The sequence below is a fragment of the Trachemys scripta genome, chromosome 8 (genome assembly GCF_013100865.1).
Source record: "Trachemys scripta elegans isolate TJP31775 chromosome 8, CAS_Tse_1.0, whole genome shotgun sequence".
Taxonomy (NCBI): domain Eukaryota; kingdom Metazoa; phylum Chordata; order Testudines; family Emydidae; genus Trachemys; species Trachemys scripta.
In genome coordinates this window covers 84,918,880-84,942,436 of record NC_048305.1, presented here as the reverse complement: position 1 = coordinate 84,942,436, position 23,557 = coordinate 84,918,880, and the positions used below count along the sequence as shown (strand labels likewise).

At 39.0% G+C, this 23,557-nt stretch overlaps 2 protein-coding genes across 3 annotated transcripts in view; one reads left to right on the top strand and one right to left on the bottom strand.

Annotated features, from left to right (window-relative positions):
- The window catches only part of ST6GALNAC5 (ST6 N-acetylgalactosaminide alpha-2,6-sialyltransferase 5), a 153,152-nt gene extending 130,333 nt beyond the window's left edge, over positions 1-22,819 (top strand). Inside the window, exon 5 of the mRNA XM_034778104.1 lies at positions 21,866-22,819. Within this exon, the coding sequence (XP_034633995.1) occupies positions 21,866-21,881 (16 nt within the window). The 3' untranslated portion in view covers positions 21,882-22,819. The remainder of the gene's footprint in view (positions 1-21,865) is intronic.
- PIGK (phosphatidylinositol glycan anchor biosynthesis class K) overlaps positions 1-23,557 on the bottom strand; it is a 116,911-nt gene that overhangs the window by 7,204 nt on the left and 86,150 nt on the right. For both annotated transcript variants that reach the window (XM_034778098.1, XM_034778099.1), the window contains exon 10: positions 23,084-23,159. In XM_034778098.1, the coding sequence (XP_034633989.1) occupies positions 23,084-23,159 (76 nt within the window). The remainder of the gene's footprint in view (positions 1-23,083; positions 23,160-23,557) is intronic.

Sequence of the window (23,557 nt, the reverse complement as noted above, 5' to 3'; positions counted from 1 at the left end):
AGCCCATGGTCTTTGCTTATGTCACAAAACCTAAGGGCTGAATATCCATATCTACTATTACAGAAACAAAACAGCATTGTGTTCCAAGGGGTCCATTACATGATGGAAGTGCCGCCTCAGTGGAATTCCCAGCTGACCCCCTAAGCTATTCCCAGTGGAATAGCTTAGGGGGTCAGCAATCAGATGAGAGAATTGAAGCAAGCTTCCTGTTCAGTACTGTAGAACTGTGTTACTACATCACTAGGATGGGTTTTATGTAATATTTTGGGTGCATTTATTTATTTTCTTCCCAGTAATTTTCCTTTCTGAAATTTTCCTCTTTGTCTTCTTCTCCTCTCCTCCACTGATGGACGAAAGGCTCCTTTTCTTCTTTGCCATTCTTATGTTTTGTAATCTGCACTAAAGAGCTGATATTTCAAATTTCATTCTCAAGTCAGAAACAAAACAGGTCCACGTTTCAAAAGAGATCTTTAAAATGCAAGGCTTCCTCAGATCAGAGAGTGAAAACGAAATGTCCCACGCCCTCAGAAAAAAAAGACACCATCCAACAGGAGGAACAAGAAATTAAACACTCGCATTGGAAAGGCCAATCAGAATTCACTACACAGAACTCCATGTAAGCAGCATGCATATTGTATATTTTTAAGGACATTCTAATAGCAATTCAGATTTAGTTGCAATTTTACATTGCAAATCAGGTAATCATTATAATTCTGAAAAGAAAGCACAGAATTCACTCTCAAAATGAAATATGCATATAATATATAATCATAATATACACGCCCAGTGTATCAAATGAAAGTATGAACTTCTTATTTGTCAGTTATATTCTTGATTTTGGGGGCTAAGGAAAATAATAATTCCAGCCATCTAGTAATAACTTAATCCTCTTTGGTGCCCACAGTAAGATTAAAGTCATAACGGAATTCCAATATAAAGGATTCCTGTTAATCTGTAAAACAATTTAGAGCATTTTCATCTTATCCCCCAGTTTTTACTTATTAACAATAATGTAATCATTACTGACGCCCCACATTTTGAGTAAAATAATTATGAAAGAACAACAAAAACTCAGACAACATACTGGAGAGAATGCTAGCTACACTTAACAAATATGTTAACGCCAACAACTGCAGATTAAACAAATGTATTTGCTTTCAAATTTGAAAGATCACTATAGAAATATGATAATTACGCCATGATAGCTTTGCTTGTCGTTTCCTGTGTCTAAATTTTTCATTCAATAAGCCGTTTTATGAAATTAATTTCTGTTCCAAAAAATTGTTCAATACACTGGTGACAATTTCATTCTTTACTTTTACCCAATTTATTAATCAGGTATTTCTCCAAAATTCTATGGTATCTTGTAAGGATTTTAAAATGCTTTACAAGTAAGCATTAATCTTCACCCCCGTGATACAGAAAAGTGACGCTAAAAAATTGTGTGTATGTTTAGGAGACAAAAGAACGGAAGTCTTCTGTAGAATGCACCTATTATTCAATAAATTCCCCCAATTTATTCAAGACCCACAGAGCTAATTTTCTGTATTTTAATCAAATACACCATGTTTTTCATCACACTATGGTCACAGACATGGGTGATTGAAAAATGCCCATATTCTGATACATGAGTCTCACTTATATGCATATATATCTATTCTAAGTGTCCAGTTAAATGGGGGATTTGAACAGCTTATTTAAAATGCTTATATGTGAACATCTTGCTCATAGTTATTTTGCTTGAGACAAATCTTAATGTTTTCTCCCCACTGTAATTCTAACGAATCAAAAGAGAATCCACACCAGGGATAAAACCAAGGACCTCAGGCAGCATGAGTACAGGCCTCTGTCACTTGAGCTAAAGGACTAAGGTCACATCTACACTATCGAGCTTACAGTGGCACAGCTGTACCAATGCGGTTTGTAACGTCTCACTTAAATCAACTTCTGTACCAGATGACTGGAGAATAGTTAATGTGATGCCAATTTTTTTTAAATGACTCCAGAGGTGATTCTGGCAATTACAGGCCAATAAGCCTAACTTCAGTACCAGACAAATTGGTTGAAACTATAATAAAGAACAGAATTATCAGACACATAGATTAACACAATTTGTTGGGGAAGAGTCAACATGGCTTTTGTAAAGCGAAATCAGGCCTCACCAATCTATTATAATTCTGTGAGGATGTCAAACAAACATATGGACAAGGGTGATCCAATAGATATAATGTACTTGGAATTTCAGAAAGCCTTTAACAAGGTCCATTCACTAAGGCTCTTAAACAAACTAAGCAGTCATGGAATAAGAGGGAAGATCCTCTCGTGGATCAGTAACTGGTTAAAAGATACAAAAAAAAAAAAAAAGGGTAGGAATACATGCTTAGTTTTCAGCATGGAGAGAGGTAAACAGAGAGGGATCTGGTTCTGAGACCAGTGCTGTTCAACATAGTCATAAATGATCTAGAAAAGGGGGTGAACAGGGAAGTGGCTAAGTTTACAGATCATACAAAACTACTCAAGATATTTACAAAGCGATCTCACAAAACTGGATGACTGGACAACAAAATGGCAGATGAAATTCAGTATTGATAAATGCACATTGAAAAACACAATCACAACTATATATTCAAAATCATGGGGTCTACCACTCAAGAGAGAGATCTTGGAGTCACTATGGATAGTTCTCCGAAAACATCCACTCAATATGCAGCAGCAGTCAAAAAAGCTAACAGAATGTTAGGAACCATTAGGATAGGGATAGATAGTAAGACCGAAAATATCATAATGCCACTGTATTAATCCACAGTATGCTCATACCTCAAATACTGTGTGCAGTTCTGGTCACCCCATCTCAACAAACATATATTAGAACTGGAAAAAGTAAGGCAACAAAAATGATTAGGGGTAAGGAACAGCTTCCATATGAAGAGAGATTAAAAAGACTGGGCCTATTCATCTTGGAAAAGAGATGACTAAGGGGGGGATATGATAGCGGTCTATAAAATCATCAATGATGTGGCGAATGTGAATAAGGAAGTGTTATTTACTCCTTCACAGAACACATGAAACTGGAGTCACCCAATGAAATTAATAGGCAGCCGCTTTAAAACAAACAAAAAAGTACTACTTCACACAACCCACAGCCAACCTGTAGAACTCTCTGCCAGGGGATGTTGTGAAGGCCCAAACTATAACTGGAATTAGATAAGTTCATGGGGGATAGGTCAATCGATGGCTATTAGCCATAACAGTCTGGGATGCAACCCCATACTTGGGTGTCCTAGCCTCTGACTGTCAGATGCTGGGATGGCATGACAGGGGATGGATCACTTGATGGTTGCTCTGTTCTAGTCATTGGGCACTGTTGGAAGATAGGATACCAGGCTAGACATACCATTGGTCTGAGCCAGTATGGTAGTTCTTATATAGAAGAGCTAACAGATCATCATTTAAGCCTTGTAGCAATAGCAACTGCTTAATGAGTTCTTTGCCTACAGCTGCACCAGACCTGCCTCCTGTACAAATCCTTGCTCCAATCTGCGCCTGCTCCCACTCCAGCCCTTGTCTCTACCCTTCCCCAAACTCCGTGACTTCTGGCTCTGCTCCAATCTCTATATCTCACTGCCTACACACGGTGTGTGACACCATGTTAGCCACACCCCATCTGGGAAAGCTCATCCCAATGGTCTGACATACAGAAGAGCTTACTCTTATAAAGGCCACTGCTTTATAACAACTGGTTGCCAGTGGGGATAGACTCCAGAAACAAATTGTTCAAGCCACATGAGCTGAAGGAGTAACTATATTAGTGGTATGTTACCTTCTGTGGGTGAAAGCAATTACCGACAGCCATGACCACACACACTTGGCTAGTATATTACATCTTCCATATCAGCTTGTCAAGGCTACACCAGGTACCAGCCACATGTCATCATTTTAAGAGGCAGAACTCTCCTTCCTGCTCAGAAGCCCACCTCTGATTCACCATATATGGCAGTATAATATAGAGCCACTTTGAATCACTGGGCCAGCCCATGCAGTTATTTTTAAACTGAGATTCTTTAAGGCATATTTTTTCTTTAATCTTATAAAAACAAATTGTATGTCCCAAAATATCCACTACCAAATGTAAATGTATTCACTCTAAAACAAATAAAGATGTGTTTATTTACGTGGAGAAACAGTGATATTCATAAATGATTAGGGACGTTTCTACCCAGTTATTTTCCCCTGGATATCCCATGAGTATCCATTTATTTCCAGGTGGTAGGCTGTATTAACAGCAGATGTTAGACAACATAAGATCTTCTACTCAACATGCTATACTGAGTACAAGATCTAATCAAACATCTCAATGGCTACATTTTAAGGCATTAGAATCCAAATAAATATTCCCTCTTCTTGGAAACTTCATTACTGGGATGAGATGTTTTTTAAAATGTCCCCAGAATCTCTACAGCTAGAATTAGAGAAGTCCTCCTCTGCCCTGTGTTGTGCATTACATTATGCATGTAAACAGATGGGCTTCACTGTTCTAGCATCAGGATTAGCTTGCATTTCTCAAACTGCATTACGCTGAGGAGAGAAGTGAGCACACACCTCAGGGGGGAGAGGAAAGCAGGTGAGAAGGATCTGCCTCATTTATCTGAGCATGTTAAAGTATGGCCATTATATATATATATATATATATATGGAGATATACCTATCTCATAGAACTGGAAGGGACCCCAAAAGGTCATCGAGCCCAGCCCCCTGCCTTCACTAGCAGGACCAAGTACTGATTTTTGCCTCAGATCCCTAAGTGGCATCAAAAAACAAAAAGGATTGAACTCACAACCCTGGGTTTAGCAGGCCAATGCTCAAACCACTGAGCTATCCTTCCCCTCTCCCCAAAGCATTCTCCTCTCACAAAGCATACGTTTCTCAGTGAAAAGGCAGGATGGGCAACTTAGAACTGGCAAAACTGCAGCTTCTCTATTTTTAAAAACTGGTTAGTTTCTTCTCAAAGCCCCACCCTGCTATTGTATTCAGTTGCTTTCCACTAACAGGTCAGCCAGGATTTTTACAAAGTTTATACAGACAGGGCAGAATGATAGCAACAGATTGTGTGAGTAAAGAAACAACAACAAAAAAGATCAAACTATTCTCAAATCAACTCACTGCTGCTAGGTATTTTAGCTCCTATAGAACCTAAGTATTGCCAATATGTCATGATACCTGGGCTCAGTCTGCTACAGCAAAACTAGCCAGTATGTATTGTACATACTGAGACAGGCATGTTGCCATGCTTGCAGCATCAAAAGACAATGAGGCTCAAAGGCCAGGCCCCTGTCAGGGAAGACCTGAGAAAGTATCAGTGCATCCTAGTGCCATGAATATTCACCTGATACTTTTTCATCTAATTCAGTGTTTTATGCTACCTGGTTAGGAATACAGAGGACTTCTTTGTAGAAGGACAGCTCATAAGCTGAGTAAATACCAATTTATCTCCACTGTAGTAAGGCTTATAAGAAGACACAGACTACAGTGCTTATAAATTAATGATAAAAACCTGGCTGCACTTCACCTGCCTGTTACTCACCTCACCTGACTGCAGTAAACTAAGTTGTGGTGGAAGAGTCTGAAACTGTGTGCTTGCCACAGCCAGATCAAGGAACTTGTGAACTATACACACCCCCTTGGGCACTAGGCATATTTGGCAGAGAAAGCACAGGGAGCTGTCAAAATAAAGAATAGGAGGAATATAGAGATTGGAGTGGCAAGAGCAATGCAGAAGAAAAGACTCTCCTACCATCCCACCCAACCCCGAACTATGTGATTTTTGCATTCACTGACTCAACTTAGTGTATGCAAGTCTGGCAAAAAAAATCCAGCTGCTTTCTGAAATCACTCAGTTTAGGAACTCTACACACCATTCACACCTCTATATATTGATCTACGACTATCTACAGTGATGGCCAATCCCTGTCTCTTCAACAGCATAGGTTCCATATTCACCCCAAGGACAGCAGCAGGCACAACCCAAAAGGGTAGCTCCAGCACAAAAACAGCCCTCAAAAAACAACTGCCACCCTTCATGACCAGTTTTCTTGAGGAGAGAGGCAGGAAATATTTCTCTTTTTCAAAGTATTCAGAATAGAACACCAAGCCCTTCAGAGTAAAATGCACTAAAGATCTCTGACTAGATCAAGGTAGGTATTTTACAGGCGCAAGGAATATTATCAAGGAAGAACAAAGTTATAGCTGTTTAAAAGGAACAGAAAGACAAGAAAAGACAACACATGTCACAAACTAACAATCTATGTCCATTTTTTAAATACAAAGGGATAAACAACCATTTATGTTTATTATATTTATTTTTATTATACTTAACCATAAAGTAACCAACATAAAAACTCATTACAATATCATCATCATCTAGACTGATAGGATATACTGTACACCATAATATAAATTCATTTACACCTTACCAATCATATGTGTGTACACACACACACACACACACACACACACACACTCTCTCTCTCTCTCTAAGGACCAGGACAGAGTGAGGGTGAAACTACATCCCTCTCAGTGTTAGACTGGGGATACTGTAACCCAGGGATATGGAGGAGTTTGGAATTGCAACAACTATATTAGTTCCTCAGCTTGAAAAGCACAGCAGAGTAGCAGGTCAGGATTTAGGAGCAGAAGCAGAGTTCTGTGTGTGCAATGCCTGTCTACACTATGTCTGATCCAAATTTCAATACTATTAGTCCCCTTTCAGATATGAGCAGCAAACTGACTAAAAATTAGTTTTATGAATGCTACAAAATAAGATAATTTGTATTAAACAAAAAAATGGAGCTTGCTCTGCTCCATCACAACAGCTCACTCCTCCAAAGCCTCCACTCATCCTCAGGCACCATTTTAAACCTCACTTTTATTAATTTAAACAAAAGTGCTTCCCATCCCACTTGCATGTCCATGTTAAACTCTAGCAGTTAATAAACAGTCACTTCCTCCAGACACTCCCATATCACCCATATCCACAAGCCCATTTTTGTATGTGCGTGCACTCTGCTGGTACCAGGAGCACTCTCTGCATGAACCTCCTGAAAGGCACCCCCACTAACAAAATGACACTGTAGAGCCAATGGACTTGAACTGCTCCCAGAGCACTGAGCTGTGGATTACAATTACTGAGGTGGAAAGGGCCAACCCCACAACCACCAGTAGGGTTGGGCTAGGTAAAAGTGACACCGAGCAAAGAGAAATCTAGCCAACAGAGCAGAAACTGATTCCACAAAGAAACCACATGCACAAATAATTTTCACAGGGAACAATAAAATGTGACGCTGCCCTGCCTGTTCGACAACACAAACACAATGGTTCCATTACTGGAGTCTTTATTCATTTACCCTTTCCGTTCACTCTGAAAATGGAAATGATTTTATCGAATTCCAGCCTTTCTGAATTATTAAGGAAAACAAATTCTAGACATGGCACTGGTGAGCAGTCTGCCAATACCTCTATCTCTAGCTATTCATCAGTTCTGTCAAGATGGGCTTGTGCATTACACTGCCACAATCCTCACAAGGTGCTACTGAAGGGTAAACAAAATATAATTAACTTAACACAAAACCCACCAATATAACTCTCATTAAAATTACACGACAATTAAGTGAGATAAATATGTAAATATATTTGGAGCTAGGAGTGTCTACACCTGAGAGTGTCAAAAAAGATAATTGCCATCACAACAGTGCTAAATATACCAAGATTAAATTGATGAGACTTACATCAAAACATGGTAACTGTAACAGCAGCATTACTTTATCAATGTGGGCTTACAGGTAACAATTTCTGTTGTTTCTGTTCCTACTCAGAAGAAGAAATGCTGTGCATAGCACCTTAAATTAGCAAAGCCAGAATTGTTAATTTTACTGTTCACTGAAATCCTATTTAAGTAAATATTGCCTATCACAGAAGCTGCCATACAGAAGGAAACAATTAGAATAAAGTCAAATGCATGTTTAATAAATGCCAAAGTTATTTATTACATAAAGTAATGAAAATGTGCAAGAATACTAAATTATAGTCAGAAACTGAAATTACATCTTATTTCTTGGACAGTCTTCTGCACATTGCTTGAATAATCATGTTTTAAAACAAAGGCCCCACTCCTGCATGTGTGTAACTTTAGTCACACAAGTGGTCCCCACTGAAATCAGTGGGGCCAATCACATATCTGAAGGTAAGCCGGTGTATAAGCTTGCAGGACTGGGTCCTAAGGCCCCATGTGAGTAGTAGTATTTATGCAATAAAGTTAGTAATAAAGACTACTGATGTTCTGTGCATATACATCACCCTTCATCTGAGGATTTCAAGTACTTCACAAAGTGCTCATTTTTTTTAATTCTGCAGATACATTTAAATAAATGGGACATCCCATACCACTGCTAATAAGAGAACTAAGCCTATGGGGAAGAGGTCAACACCAAATATGACCCTTCACCCCACTCCAGAAAACGCATGGTGAATAACTGGGCAACTCCCATCCACAGCTATTTGGGAAAAGAAAGGGTGCAGTGACAAGAACATGGCCAGCTCTCCTCAGGTGCATAATGGGGAGAGAGTAAAAGCAGTTCTGGGCCGTGGCTTGCCACAAATGTCATAAAAGCCCCAGCAGTGCATGCCGGAATGGGAGCTCTGCCACTTTTACAGGTTACAGTTTGTGTACACCACTGCAACAGATCTTTGCCCTTCAAACAATATAATTTCCAAGTGTAAATAAGACCACAGAGGAACGCTGGCTTAGCCAGCCATTCCCACACTGTTGCTTGGCCATGTCTCACCTTGCTCCAAGAAGTGACTTACAGCTAAAATCTGGCCTTCTGGCTCCCAGGGAGGGAAAGGTTGCAGTTTATATGTATATACAATTCCCAAATCCTGTCTGCTAATAAAAATAATTTAAAACATTGTACATTTTACTATTTAATACTACAAACAGCATTCAAAGTCACATGTTTGTCCCATTGAAAGTGATGGGAAAGAGTTTGATCCAGCACAGTTAAACGGATCACAGGATAAGAGTAACTTTGAAGGAATAAGTATATTTTACCTTTTCTATTGCTAAATACCCTGTTCACCAAAATAAAAAGCCAATTCCATTACATAATTTAGAAGTTTTGATAAATCAGAAGGTTTTCCCTTACTTAGAAAAATCCCTCCAACTTTTGCTTGGATCAAGTTTTGTTTTTTTTAACTACATTAACTCTTCCCCAGCATTGTGTGGGTTGCTGAGATGTAGACATACTTTTAAAATTTTTAATTGTATTAGGCCATTAATGGGTAAAATCATTTATTAGAAAATCTGTTAAAACCTCTTCACTCCTTGATGTTTTCAACTTCTAAAAGTCAATATTTACTAGTAGAAAAATTGCTAGATTAAAAAAGTTTTGTTTCCATGTTGACTTTCAACATTGTTGTTTAGTTAAGAGATAACAACAACGATAACTCAGGTTCTGCAGCTGAAAATTCCAGCACTATGAAATACACTTTTGTTTTGACTAGTGTTTTGGTATTTAATTTGTCTCCACCTCCGAGTGATGTCTGTACATAAAGATGTAATTAACAATAGAGAAAACTGTTTTATAGAATATGATTTTCAACCCATTAGGCAAATTTTCTCACTATGATATGAAAAATGTCAACTACTTAATTAGCACACCTACTTTGCCTGAAACCCCCAGGTGCATCTAAACTACATTTTATGCTGGACTGGAAAAAGAAAACCCACATCAATTATGCCTGTTCTCAATTGTACAACTATTTTAAAATGTGTGAATAGTTAAGACAAAATTGAAAAATTACCATAATAGGCTTTTGACACTTCCCTGCTTAGGCAAAAATTAATTCTAACTCTCTGTTTTTGTGCAAAGCCTTTATAATTTCTCTAATCTTGAGTTCCCATGAGAGGGAACACAATACTTTCAAGTACAAGAGCGTGAGGCTTGGCATCTTCTCTCTTTAGTTATGCAGTTTATTTGATGGACGTCTAAACCACTAAGCCTCCCTTTGTGCTTATATAAGCCATTCTCAGTGGAAATATAAGTTAATTTCAGTGAAATGAAGTTTTAGGAAGAATGCACTCTCTTACACAGAAAGGCTCACTAAAGCAAGGCTTTTTAAAGAAAGCACCTGTTTTGTGAAATGCTCTAGAAACTAGTATAAAGGCAGCTAAAAAGAAGTTTCATTTTAAAAAGTACTTTTCCTCACAAGCCTAACACACACATACACACAGCTGGCAAGATCTAGTGGAACAAGTAATTTTAAAACTAAGCTTCTGAACTTGCATCTTTTTTTCAGTTTATTCTTCTTCTCCACACATGGAGAAGCTCTACTAGTGAAATCAACTAGAGTGATAACGTGATAGGCATCTTCAGTTTTATTTTTGGTGCTTAATGTAATTCCTGTGGCTTATGCAAGCAAAGTAAATCAGACCTACCACTGGCTTTAACACTTCCTATACAGAGTACAGTATGTTGCTCACATATTAAATTCTCACAGAGAAACATTTTAAATAGATTCCTGTACCCTCAGCTACAGTGAGCACACATACATACACACACACGTGTACACATATATTAGATACCATACAACAGCACATAGTATATTATGATGCTGCCAACCCTATTAAAGTCATACAGAGCTTGCATATATATTTAGTCTATTCCCATGCAAGATAAAAGTACATTATTTGCATATCATTATGCACTGGAAGCCTATTCAGTTATTCCCACAGCAGACAACTCACCAGAGTGACCTAAATAGTATTCACTCTTCTGACTCAAAATCTGAAGGAACAGCAAATAAACGAAGAATGATGCAGACATAGGCACAAAGATTTAGAACATTTAAATAAGAACCTGGGCTAATAAATGACAAATGCAGATGAATGCAGACAAATGTAGCATAATGAATCCCACAGGAGCAAAGAATAATGAAAAAAATAAATTATATGCTTAATGGAAAAGGGCTATCACACAGAGAAGAAAGAAATCTGTGAGTTATTGCACCAAAAAGCCTCAAGCCTCAGTCAAATGTGCTGCTGTCAGGATGAGGGCAAAGAAGATGCTGAACTGCACTGCTGAGGGAACACAGTATTAGACACAACCTGCCCTCATTTGCACCTCTAAGTAGAGAAAAGGTTCTTCTGACATCAGTTGATAGAGGCAAAGGAATTCAGACAGCCATAGCAGCATTAGCTGCATATCGCTCGGTCTAGACACTGCAACGCTTCATATATCACCAGCATTTGAAGACCCTTATAGAGCACAATAGGGATTGTGTTTGGTTAAAACCCTTGAGAATATCAAATTGAAATGTGTAACAATGAGATTACAACAAAGACTGGTCCCTTGGCATAGACCCTTCAGAACATAACATATAGAAATCTGTGCACTGTAACATCACAGCCTAGAACCTGGAAAAGAAATGGAGCGCAATCCACTAGGACAGGGGTTCCCAAACTGTGATGTGTGTACCCCTGGGAGCATGCTAGACATCTCTGGGAGGTACGTGAGAGAAATTGTGTAATGGTGGATTTTGTTTATTATTTAATTTTTTGCATTTTCGTAATAGGCTACTCAGACAAAGCTTTAAAACTCTAGGGGAATTCGTTATATAAAATGTGATAGTTAATTTACTTCAAGATGTACAATGAGAACACAGATACAAAGAGACACTGTACAGCGCAGGATCTATATCAAAGAGACATAAATATGAGGAAAAGTACTTCAACATGGGATTTACTCGGACTACAGTCAGTGAATACCCTCAGCCACAGTGTGTGTTATGTGGTGAAGTCCTGTCAAATAACAGCCTGTCTACGCACACGGCTGTAAACAAAACACAAACTAGGACAAACCATCAGAATTTTTCATTGGATGTGGGCAGAACTAATGGCGAACAAGGAAGTTTTGTCTCTGCTGCCGCCGATGAAAATATTAAGGCCCTTGAAGCACCATACTTAATGAGTTACAGAGTTCCGAAGTCAGGAAAACCTTACACCACAACAGAGTAATACTACCTGTGGCTGCAGACATGGTAAGCACTATGCTTGGAGAGAAGGCCCAAAAATTAATTCAGTTAGTGCCATTGTCAAACAACACAGTGTCACATTGAATAGATGATATGGCCAATGATATTCTAACTCAATTAGTGAGCCATGTCATTAGCAGCCAATACTTTGCTCTGCAACTGGATGAATCCACACACATGGCAGGCTTTGCTCACCTTCTGGTGTCTGTGCAGTACATTTACGAAGGTGCAAAACAGGAGGACATTTTGTTTTGCCAGTCACTGCCTACCAGAACAGCAGCTAAGGAGATTTTCCTGTTGCTTGACAGCTTCATAAAACCAATATGATATCATCTGGTCACAATGTATTGGTATCTGCACCAGTGGAGCAAAGCCAATGACTGGTAGGCATAGTGGAGTAGTGACACATATCACAGAGGTCACTCCCAATGCAATGTGGGTGCACTGCAGTATACATAGGGAAGTACTTGCTGCCAAAATTATGCCTAGCACCTTGAAGAAGGTGCTGGACTTTATAAAAGCTCGACCCTTGAATCCCAAAATCTTTTCCGCTCTATGTAATGAGATGGGAAGCGAGTATGTCAATCTATTGCTCCACACAGATGTTCAATGGTTATCAAAGGATTAGCTCTTGGCACGTTTCTTTGAACTTCACTCCGAGGTCAAGGTATTCTTTATAGACTACCCATTCCCACTCTCTCACTGTCTGCAGGACACAGTTTGGGCTATTTGTCAGATATATTCTCTCGCCTGAATGAGCTAAGTCTAGGACTTCATGGACTGAATATAACCATCTTCAATGTCCAGGACAAAACTGAGTCAATGATAAAAAGGACTCCCTCTGTGGAGGAAAACAACACTGAAATTTTCCCAAACATGCATGAATTCCTGACAAAGAAGGAACTACAGTTGCAGGACACTGTTAAAGGTGACATCAAGCAACATCTCACTGAACTGGTGAGACAATTACGTGAGTACTTTCCCTCAATGCAAACAGATGGGTCCACTACCCTTTCACAAATTTTTCTGCATTGCCCATGCTGCAAGACTTGTCAATAAAAGAACAAGAGAATCTCCTGGACATCTCAGCTGATAATGGACTCAAGATTGAGTTCCAACAAAAGCCATTGGCTGAGTTTTGGAAATGCAAGCAGAATTGTCAGACAGGGCTGTCAAGGTTTTGATGCCATTTGTTACAACTTACCTGTTTGAAAGTGGATTTTCATTACTCACTGGAATGAAATCAGAGTATCGACAGTGCCTTTGTGTTGAAAACAACTTACAACTCAAACTATCACCTATCACTCCAATCATTATGTGCCTGTGCTCGAACAACCTCCTTCATCACATTAATGGTGAATAGTACTATTAAACCATTGTTTAAGTTGTTCAAATTATAATATACATTAACACATAATATATAAGACTATAATGATCATACATATAATTTTAGGTTTTAGTTTTAATGTACGCTTACGTTTGATCAACTTAAATAACGGTTTAATAGTACTACTCACCATTAATGTGACGGAGGAGGTTGTTCAAGCACAGGCGCATAATGTTTGGAGTGATAGGCACTGTCGATACTCTGATTTCATTCCAGTGATCAATTCTCTATCCCCCTTCCTGGTGTGGTTTAGGACCTAGAGATCTTCCTCTTCCAGTCTTTTCATTAGAAGCCATATGCTTCTTCCTCTGCACCGGAGATTGTGAGGAGTTGCCGCCTCCACCAAGGTTGGCAGAGCACTTCTCACTGTCAATGAAGTGGTTGTTCTCTCTGTGTGGGAAGGCTCCGTTAGTGGTCTCTTCACAGCTTCCATTAAAAGAAACTTCAGTCTGGCCTCTCTTTTTTTGGTCCTAGGCTTGAAGTCCTTACAAATTTGATATGTGAGATTCACCCAGGGACTTTAAACAGCTGGAGTGCAGGTCGCTCATAGGCATCGGCTTGGATAAAAAAACAAGACTTGAAGACCAGTGACCGAGGCATTTCTTGGTACCAAAAACAGAACCTCAAGCAGGGAAACTGAAAAATAATGACTGCTTGGGTGCCTTATGCAAGCTGCCCTGCAATGCATTTAGTTATTTGGTACATTCTACCACACTACAAGGCTTGTAACATTACATTCAGTGTCTTCCTGATGTTCAGAGATTAACAAAAAGTGCTAATGCTGGCTTTGTTGCGCTAGCAGAGAATGTGGGATGTAAAGACAGAAGGAATTTCCATAGCATGAATACGTTGGTAATCTATGCCCTAAAAATAAAGTTCCCCATAATGACTGCTAAATTTCTAGGATTCAGGAAGCAGTGTTTAAAGAGAAAAAACTTCTGTAATCTTCATTGACATATGTCTACTTATCCTACATCTTGAAGATAAGGAACAGAAATTCTCCATGGTATTTTGACTTGATGAAATAGACATGAAGAACTAGATCCTTGACTGTGGTTGAGGATCACACAGCACAGATCCTGGGGAGTGGGGGGGTCATGGCTAAAACTCCCCCTAACTCCTCCTTTGCTAAAGAAGAAAGGAAGGGAGTGGTATAGGAACCACTATACCTGTTCTGTGCCACTGGAGGATTTCCCTTATACTGGCATAATCCCCTCATTCCCATTTATGCCAACTTTACAGGAAGAATCCACCAGCAGTACAATGCAAAGCAGTTCCACCACACTGCTGGCTGTCGCCAAAAGTATGCTAGATAACTGTTATGGAAGTGATGCACTTATTTTGTGTCTTAAATTTCTTCTGAATGTATGAGATGGGTCAAAATTATAAAGTACTGGGGGGAGGGATAGCTCAGTGGTTTGAACATTGGCCTGCTAAACCCAAGGTTGTGAGTTCAATCCTTGAGGGGGCCACTTAGGGATCTAGGGCAAAAATCTGTCTGGGGATTGGTCCTGCTTTGAGCAGTGGGTTGGACTAGATGACCTCCTGAGTCCCTTCCAACCCTGATATTCTATATTATCCAAAAACAACAAGGAGTCTGGTGGCACCTTAAAGACTAACAGATTTATTTGGTCATAAGCTTTCCAGGGTAAAAACCTCACTTCTTCGGATGCATCAGGTTTCTGTAGTTTAATTTATTCCTTAGATAGAAAGATCATTTTGAAAAAGTCAGCTATGCACTATAATAGAGTAGAACATCACTAATACACACACAATGTTGTGAATTAGTGAGTATCTGAAAAGGATAAACACATCAAAACAGTGTACTTCGTTTATTAGACAAATGTGGTTTCATTTTAATTCTTTATGATAATACTTCACAGCATTTTGGAAAATACTGTAGTACATTAATGTAACAACTTTGATTAGTATGCGGCCTTGTTAGAGCATTCTGCTATTTAGCCTTTGCATGAGAAATGGCAAGGGCCAACCTCATTTTTACATATTAGAAAAGTGCAAGCCAGTGAGATTCCACGGTAATTGAAAAGATGAAAATTAATTTGAAATGTTACGTCCGGCATTATAGGTTCTGTAATTCAACTAAAAGCAAATCAGCATTTGGGGTTGTTATTTTTTTAAATGACTTCTTGAAGTGAAAGCCAGAGAAATAGATGATGGCACTGTTTGTCTCAGCTAGCTTTGTATAACTTAGTGGAAGTTATCATGGCAATCAATCATTCGCTTGACTTTATAAAGGAAGCAGGAGCATGTGAACATCTTTCAGTTTTGGGGCAGTAAGACAGTATTCCCATCATAATTTTTTGATCATCCTTAACCTTGGAGTTCATCCACATTTCTTTCGGAGTGGCCAGATGAGCAAATAGCAGCCAGGAACTTGCTCTTGCATGCATACAATTTTGGCAGCATCTCTCTTCAGTGCTCTATGTCCATTCTCATTGTGGAAGTTGGCAATAACCTACACCAGCATTTGGTCCTATTGACAGAATGTTTGCTTTACTTCTCTTGGGTACAGAAGTAGCTATCCTTGCCCTTGGGGTATTGTGAGGTTGCAAGGCATGAAAAGCAGAAGCTATAGAAAGCCCAACAATTCCCACATAAGCCTACTAGTGAAAGAAACTAGATTCACAGCACAGCAGCTAGATCTTAGGAAGGGGACTCAGAGCTGCTGTTACAAAGTGACAAGGAGATGGAACCCAGCATGTGGGTGCGCGTGCACACACACACACACACACACTGAAAATGACACTCGGTGTGTCCATTTCTAACTTTCTTCAGCATTAACAGACCCCGCAAATCCTAGAGACTGAAAAGGTAGAACAATGAGTGCAATATATTGCATTTTACCACAGCATACAACAGTAACCAGCATCCCTAACCTTGAGAATGTTGGCTTAAATTCAATCACTGGAGGAGATGGAACCAACACATTTTGATGACCATCACCAAGCATCGTGGTTTTCCACATCTAGTCCAAGATGTACAGAAGCACTGATATGGCCACTGATTGCCTTCCATCTACTCTCTTGCAGTCACAGGAGACGGCAGCACTAAAGGAGACAGCTGAACAAACACACAGCTGCTGTTGATCAAACCTGCAGAAGAGGAGGAGGAGCTCCACTGTGGCCTGGTCTACACTGCATGAGGAATCGATCTAAGTTACGCAACTTCAGCTATGTGAATAACGTAGCTGAAGTCAACGTACTTAGATCGACTTACCGTGGTGTCTTCGCTGTAGTGAGTCGACTGTTGCCGCTCCCCCATCGACTCTGCCTGTGCCTCTTGCCGAGCTGGAGTACAGGAGTTGACAGGAGAGCATTCAGGAATCGATTTATCGTGTCTAGACTAGACATGATAAATCGGTCCCCGCTGGATCGATCGCTGCCCGCCGATCCAGCTGGTAGTGAAGACATACCCATAGTGAGAGATGGAGAAATGCAGGACTTTTCTTCTTGACCACTTGCTTGGTGATTCTGACTCATGGCATCACTAGGCAGAGGGAATACATTCTATACATAGAATATGTGTATCTTGTATACAAACACACAGTAATTTAGGATACCCACCTTAAAGGGGCTTGATTTTCAGAGAGGAGTTGTGTAGCAATTCCTAAAAACACTTTTACGTGTCAAGCTGAGCACTCAAAAAATCATTGGTTGCTTTTGAAAATTGTGCCCTATACATTTGAAAATGAAGTAAAATCTTCAATATGAGTTTCATTCATCAATGTATTTTTATCTCCAGATAAATTGTTCTAATCCAATATCAGTGTCTGCATTAAACAACTAAAACCTGTATTGCCTTTGTTCTCTTACTAAGCATTTTATGTGCCTGATGAAAATTTTAAAAACCCTTAACTCATTTTATAAAAGATTAATAAAATTTACACAGTGATAATCACCATTTTATTTTCAACCAATTAAAGTGAAATGAACCTAATAACACGTAAACAAATTAATTCTGACCCATCTGTTTGTCACTGTTTAACAAAGCAGGAAGTATTTTCCATAGAAAGTACCATTTTTTTTTAAGTTAAACTTAAAATCTTAATTTCAAATTTAGTCTATGAAAGAAAAACTGAGTAGTTTAATTGCAAATTAATGTCTGTTAAGTAACTGTAAAATGCAATTATATTGGAAATCATCTGTTTCTTCTGCATTATTCCTTCAAGGGGGTATCCCTTCTCTGGACTGCATTGCTCGCACAGGTTTCCCAACAGATAAGTTCAGCAAATTTTAATAAGGTTATAGTGGAAAGTATCAGTTCATTCATCCAAAGATGACTCCCATCATCCACTACTTCCCTAGGAGTTAACCAATCCAAAGAGCAATGAAATCAGGTGTTTCTCAGCAAAAGACAGTTTTAAATAAGTTATTAAAAGCAACTAATGAAAAAAGATTGTATTATAAATACGCTAGAGATGACAGCTTAATGTGTAGTTCTGGTGCTGCTTGGAGCTGACATGCCGTCATCTTAAGGAGAAATGTCACCACCTGTCTTCTTTGCAAGTGAGATTGTGTGTGTGTGTGTGTGTGTGTGTGTGTGTAACAATATTCTGCCTATGGGTTGGGTTGGTGTGAAGATTTCACCAGTGAAGCGGAACATGAATGTCAGCTCCATATGTCAGTAAGGGGGCCACAACAAGATTGTTTCATATGGAAGTGGCAGCTTGTACTCGCTGCCTTGAACCCACAGGCATGGTGATAGCCACTTCCCCAACCTCTCATCTGGGTGAAAAAAGCAGGGAAGGAATATCTCCGTAGATCCTCGTTCTAGGGATGCCTACAGGAGACATGCATCCCTTCCTCATGGAGGAAGCCAGGAGAGACAACAGTTTAAATCCTTGGATGCTGACAGATTCTCCCAGAAGTGCTGTTTGTAAAATACTAGATTCAAGAAGGAAATGTCTTTGGGTAGGTGCAGAGGGAAAAGATTCCATTCTGAGCCAAGACAGGTGAGAATGAAGATCCCTGCTGTCAGGAACAGGCTTTCATTGTTGGAGCTCTGCCAAAGTAGTATGCACTGGAGGTGCAAGGAACCATCCCCATGGTCGGCTTTCATTATAGTTACTGGACTACATTTTGAAAGCCCTTACCAGGATCAGTACTGGCTTCTGTGCATTGGATTGTTGTTGTTTTTATTAAGTATTTCTGTGTTATAGGCCCTCACAAAGAAGAGCAAAAACGAAGCATTTTAGAAACCCGAACACTGTACATTTTACTTTCTTGACATACGAACACGGTTTCAGTATTTTCCTTCAAATTTCGCAAAAAACCTCTCTCCTCTATACTTGTGGGCATGATTCTTCTCCCAGCTAAATCAACAAAGAACAGGAATAACTTCACTGAAAATGAATGAATTTACATAGCACTGTAAAACTAGAGAGATCGGAATCAGGTCCCGAGAATAAACAAACAAGAGATGGGGGGAGTTTTGGGGCCAAAGTGAGATAAGGGCTGAAAACAGAAATGAAAATGAAACCTTGGTTGCACGGTTAACTGTGGAACTACTGTGCTGAGCAGTTCCGTAATTACCTTTGACAATCTCTAACTGCTCCAACCACAACCTTGGTCTCTCTGCTCCCCTTCTACAGCTCTGAAGACCCCTTATCCATTTTCTTCCTTTAATTTTTCATTTGATTCCCCATGTTGCAGTCCTCATCCTTCCAGCTATGGATTGGATGAGACAGTCAAAACTGTGCATTAAGACCCTAATACAACAAAAGATTTAACTAATGTAAGTAGTCCCAACTACTCACATGCTTAAAATGAATCAAGTGCCTAAGAGCTTTGCTGAACTGGAACCTCAGTGGCAAAAGCAAGTTCTTGTTGAGCAATGCAAAGGTACATTTACCCTACAGGATTAATTTAATATAGTAATCTCTTGGGGTTACAGTCATAATTCTTTCCCCTTAACAGTTATTTCTAGAAAAGCAATTTTTTTAGTTGCTAATTTTGAAGGTTTCTGTTCTCAAATTAGGATCAAATAGTTCTCTGGGGAAATGAAACAGTAATTTATTTGCTAAGTTTAAGTACAAAAAAAAGCAACAAAGGGATACTAGATACATTAGGATATTCATTTACTAGTTTCTATAGCAATGTCTGTTTTCACCAGACAAGTGGAGTACATATAGGAATACTCAACCCTTCAGAAGTAAATGCAGAGCATTCTAGGTCGCACCCCTAGTGTGGGCCTCCCACCCCCGCCTTAGAGCAGACTGACAAGCTGTACTGAACCTTAAAGTTACTATTACAAACAAAAATCTAAACTATTGTACTGTTCCATAATGCTAAATTGTTTTCGCTTAATATGATCAGTATTTAACAAGAAGAAATAAGCATCCAATTTGATTCTGGCCTCAAGTTGCCACTTAAGCTTTCAATTATAACAAAATTAAGAGATTGGACACTTATCATTGAAACATCCCTTTCATCAATAAAATATCTGTAATGTTACTGGGCTACATCATATGAGGATAGTTCAAATGTCAAGCCCCGATTTAAGCAAGGTGTATAAGCATGTGCCTAAATTTAACTGCATGAGAAGCTCCACTGAAGTTAGGCACATGTTTAAATACCTTGCTGAACTGAGGCCCTACTAATGAATGTTTTGTATATGATGAACAAAAACAGAATCTTCCAACATACAATTTATTTTTCTTCCAAATTTGATTTGTTAACATTTTTCTGTACCCTCTCACTAGAACAAAATAAAAGCAGAATTAAAAACAAACAAACAAAAGAACAGAACTGAAATACCTCCTAACTTTTTTGCCTTTTTATACACAAACTCAATCCAAATTTGTCTGCATATATTAGCGTACCAAAAAACCCTCACATTTTTAGGATGTCTTCTGTAGTATTCTCGTTAAGCTTGACTAAGCTATTTTAAAACTTAATTTAAATATTTTTGTTCAAGAGTACGTGATTACTTCATGCTACTTACAGGATATTTTAAGAATCAAAGAGCCGTCATGTTGATTTCTAATGTCTTGGCAATTCATTCTGTACAGGCTGTCAACCAGTTGGCTGCCACAGCTCCTTCTACCTAGTAATGTAATATTTTAAAACCAGGTTGTGTGTCCATTTTACATGAATGCTTGTTTTATAGCTGATTTACATTTTACATTAATGGCTGTCCAGGCTCTTCCTTTTCCAATTACTTAAAATATTTTTAAATCTAATGTTTGAGCTTTTTGTTTTAGATTGGTAAAGCAATTATCTTCCTTTTTTGTGTATGTCTGATTTGCTCTATATTCAGAAAATTGGTGGTTTACATTTTAATATTAATACTCCCTTTGGTTTTTATCCTTTCATTTCTTGTGTGTCTGTATATTTAAATTAATTGTGCGCTAATGTATTGAGTTTGATATAATTATTCAATTTAGAATGGCTAAACTCTATGCTGCTGTTGTCCTATTTTTATACTAATATGGTAACAGATTACTACTAATACAAGAGAAGTGCTGTGTTGAAGTTAAAATTGGGTGCAGTGTTTCCTTTTGATATGTAATAAGCAATTCATACCTGAATTTTTCTCAGTGAGCAAACAAACGAGAAATCAAAGAGAAGGCTTTTAATGGCTACCATATTACTGTGGTTTAAAAACTGGAGAAAATATTAGAGGTAATGTTTAAGGACCTCAAGAAACAGTGATGGACATTTGGTGATACCCAGAATACCAACAAACTTATGGTACCATTTGAATAGAGTTGCCAGCTATCTATTAGGCTATTCCAAATAATTAAGATACAGGTCATCACATTATCAGGCAAAAGAAAGTAAATGTGAAACATCCCCAATCATTAACATAGGGAATATGCTGCTTGTCCTTTTCTTCAAAAAGAGTGCCTTGTGTGACAAAGTTACATTTATGAAGAAACTGACAAGAATGTGAAAGCTACTTTGTAAGAGATGGACATCCAGTGTAATGTAGAGCAGTTTCTGGGTTGCTCTAAATTCCACCTTTGGCAATGACCCCCACCCTCCCGCCCCAAGGGGCTACTTCCGGAGCAGGGATTGCCAGGGCTAGGAAGTCACATACTCCCTAGATAAGGGCCTCCAAGGGGGTGGCATAGAGCTTTACAACATCCTATGCCAAGGAAATCCCTAGGTAACTGGGTCTGTCTAGCTGCTTTGCACCAGATGACAGGGAGGATCTGGTCCTATACGATTGGTAAGCTTCTGTTATAGCAACGAGATAAAGTATATGAAAATCATATTTCTGCCTTCCCACAATGCAGTAGTCCATTGCAAGACATCACACAATAACCAAATGAACCATCCATGGTTATTAATTTCTTTATGCTGTAAAAATATTACTGTGACATTTAATCTGGCCAGCCATCTTAAAGGTTAATTCTCTTTCCTGTTTCAGATTTTCCTCTAGGTGAACCAATCTGTGCAGTTCCTATTTACCTATTCCAAACAACCCACAAACTGTTTCACTGCTCACTCTCGCTGTTAAGAACATATTGACTTGCTGCCTGCTCTGTTGTTTAATTCATTTATGCTGAGAGTCAGGCATGAAGACAGAATTTTAAATGTGACATTTGCAGGCTGTTGGGTCATCTGAAGCTCTGACAACACCAGGGAATTCCTGACATACAAACTGGTCCTGATTTCCAATCTCCAATGTTCTGAACACATCAGATATTCTTCCCGGAGGTGCAGATTTCAGCCAAAAAAACCAGAAAAAATTAAAATCCCTTGTGTTCACATCTTGCAGAAAAGGCCTGTACACTTGAAAGTTTTAAAATAAAGCCCATGTTTCCTTTAAGCTAAAACTGGCATTGCCTGCAGCAAGCAATTCAACTGCAAAGAAACACTCTGATTGACAAAGATATTTGGAAAGATCTACAACAACAACAATTAATAAATACTCATAGGATATTCTCAGCAACTTTGACATTTGGTGGATTTCCATTTTCTCCTGTTGATCTATCATGGTTCAAAGTCAATTGTGTCTGAAGGCCAGAGCTGTAGATAATCTGCCATCTAGACAATATTAACATCTGGCCCAGTGGGCCAGCAGTTAATTACAGCCACAATTAGAATGAAATACCTAAGGCAAAACTCTACCAACAGTGCTTTTTGTTGTGATACCAGCTATGCTGCACAAGGAACAGAAAGTATGATGGCACTACTGTAGTTGGAAATGGAAATGTTACTCAGACCTCATTCAGAATTATATTGGGAAGGGAAATTGTTCTCCCTGTTCAACTCTTCATTACAAATACACTGTGATAATGGTATTGTAATTTAGCTGCTTTTTCAAAGACAGCAGGCATGTTGTGATTCGGGTCAAGATGCAAGTTGGAAGAAATCTAGTTCTGGTTTTTAGGGAAAAATTTTTTAAAAATTTAACTGCACCTTGTGCCATCAGTGAAGTCAGAATTCTTGTGTCATCCTGCAAATATCCTTTCATTGCTGTGCTTTGAATAAGACTTTCATGATTTAATAGCTGTCATCTAAAGTTTGTGAGTGCCTCTAGCATAAGCACATTGATTCTGTAAAACCTAACAAAAGTATTACATTTTAAAGATTATGAATCTTGCCTATTCTGAAAGCAAATACTTGTAATGGAAAGGCATACCTGGTGTATTATCTGAGCTACAGGAAGCTGTTCAGCATATTTTAGTGGTTCTGTTGCCATCTCATCACTTGGAACCCTGAAAATAAATGAAGTTCATATTACTAAATGTTCTTACAATTATTACAAAAAACAAACTCCTGGAATTAAAAACAAAAAAACTACATTACTACCAAATACCGTTTGAAATGTTACATCTAGAGCAGTGGTCCACAAACTAGGGCCACCATTTGTTCAAGGAAAGCCCTTGGTGGGCCGGGCCGGTTCGTTTACCTGCCGCGTCCGCAGGTTCGGCTGATCGCGGCACCCACTGGCCGCAGTTCGCTGCTCCAGGCCAATGAGGGCTGCAGGAAGCGGCGTGGGCTGAGGGACGTGCTGGCCACACGTCCCTCGGCCCGCGCCGCTTCCTGCAGCCCTCATTGGCCTGGAGCTGCGAACTGCGGTCAGTGGGTGCCGCGATCAGCCGAACCTGCGGAC